Source organism: Trachymyrmex septentrionalis, unplaced genomic scaffold, assembly GCF_001594115.1.
Source record: "Trachymyrmex septentrionalis isolate Tsep2-gDNA-1 unplaced genomic scaffold, Tsep1.0 scaffold56, whole genome shotgun sequence".
Taxonomy (NCBI): Eukaryota; Metazoa; Arthropoda; class Insecta; order Hymenoptera; family Formicidae; genus Trachymyrmex; species Trachymyrmex septentrionalis.
In genome coordinates, this window is record NW_017305735.1 from 1,456,856 (window position 1) to 1,458,827 (window position 1,972).

At 34.0% G+C, this 1,972-nt stretch overlaps 1 protein-coding gene across 3 annotated transcripts in view; it reads left to right on the forward strand.

Moving 5' to 3' along the window:
• Positions 1-1,302: 1,302 nt before the first annotated feature.
• LOC108752152 (PERQ amino acid-rich with GYF domain-containing protein 2-like) overlaps positions 1,303-1,972 on the forward strand; it is a 14,468-nt gene continuing 13,798 nt past the window's right edge. For 2 of the 3 annotated variants that reach the window (XM_018492813.1, XM_018492814.1), the window contains exon 1: positions 1,326-1,375. In XM_018492813.1, coding sequence (XP_018348315.1) covers positions 1,354-1,375 — 22 coding nt within the window. In that variant the 5' untranslated portion in view covers positions 1,326-1,353. Of the gene's footprint in view, positions 1,376-1,972 lie in introns of all 3 variants that reach the window. The other variant, XM_018492815.1, reaches the window with a different exon arrangement.

The following is a 1,972-nucleotide window of genomic DNA, read 5'->3' on the forward strand; positions in this document are numbered from 1 at the left end:
ATTAACATTAACAATAAGAAACTGAAATTGTAACACTATATTAATATAACATAAAGACATGTAACAGAGTAGTTGCGAGAAAATTACCCCCACTCTTTCTATTTTTTCTGATTTTTGCAGCGTAAATCCTAGCACGGCGTATTTGCCGAAGTTATCCTATACACATAGTAACGAGATTCTATCTTCCTGTCTAGGGGTCCGACTTTCCACTCGAAGCGAGATCCACCCCATCTCTCTTCCTGCCTAGGACACGTCAGAAAATTATAAAATGTTTATGATACTTTTCTTGTTAATAACTTTTTGATGAATAATGAACGATTAAAATCTTTTTAAGGTCATAACCTTGACAATATATGTCAAGGTGAAGGTCATTGGAGAGGATATATATATTTTATATATATATATATGTATATTTATATATTTAAATAAAATATTCAATTTTTCTCTAAATTATATAGATATTATAGTCATTCGCGCGAGGAATCGAAAGCGGTTTCGGAGGTATGTATTCATTTAATATATCTAAGGGCCACTTCGACTAATCCTGATTAATTTTAATCAACGAAATAGTTCATTGGAATTGACCAATCGTCTTTGTCAATGACAGATGTAATTGACCAATTCCAATGGACTAATTGTCAATTAAAGTTAATCGGAGTTGATCGAAGTGGTCCTAAGCTGTTTTTCTTCCGACCGATTGTCTTTCCAACAACGAATAACGAAAAAAAGCAGCCGTTCGTGTTGGTCTTTTATGTGCACTTAGTCATACTAATTCGCATGTACACGTGCATAGCGCGCGTTTAACTTATACAACCTACGACACGCTATGAGAAAAGTCTTAGGAGGAAGCTTGGTGGAAATGAGTACGGTTGCATGGCGAACGATTGCGATATAACACGGTACCGATCTTGTTCAGAAATCAAAACAAAAGAGGATTTAGTCATATATACATTAAATCTATATTGTCTTCTTCATAATTTTGTCTTATTTTGTGATCTTGGGTCTTGTACAGTAGTAATGAATAAGGATGATCGGTTGTTGTACTAACTTCTATTTTGTTAAGAGTTACCATATTAGAATACCAAAACTAATCTTCAATTTAGATCCAGTTTTCCAAACAAATGGCAAATAATAGAAAGTAAGGAAAATGAAGGAGTCCAATGGCGGGACTTGCGCCTATATGTGCCGAATGTGCAGTCGAGTGCAAGATAGACTGCGGAAAAGTTGCGGATATGAGAACCCCACTTGGTCTGCGAACCACGGGCGCGGCCTTTTCCCTCGGACTATAAAGCCACTACACTTCACTTCCACCAAACATTCGCTCGGCAATTCCGTCACTTACTCGCTCTCACCATGTGGCTGCTTATCCTCGCAGGTGAGTGCGATCACGTCACATTCTCACAAGAAAAGGATAAAATTTTTGCAGTGTCTCGGTAAAAGTGCTTATGATTCAATTCACATCGCCCCCTTTTTATCAACTTACCTCCCTGTGAATAACACGCTGCGGAGTGTACGTGCAACGATAATTCATGCGTGTGTGTCTTGTTGCGAAACGTGGATGTGAATTTTGTGTGGAGAAAACGGATTCTACTCTTCACGAATAGGATGAAATCACTTACAAAAAATTGAAAAAAAGGCATTTTGAATTGTTTCATTTTATTATGCAAAAGTATTCATTTTCGTTGTTTTTTAATGAAAAGTACAGAAGGATAACGATCAATTTATATTTATGTTTTCTGATGAAAACATGATCAAAATGATGAAATATTTTTCAAATGATGAATATGTTTAAAAAGATAGATTTTTACTTTTTATTAAAAATATAAAATAATTAAATGCGCTATACGCACATTTAGTTTTTAAAAATATAAATCAATGAATACAAATTGATACAATTTTTCATCTATTAATTTCAGTGAAGTTTTTACATGAATTTATTATAAATTTCAAATAAAATAATATATATGTATTA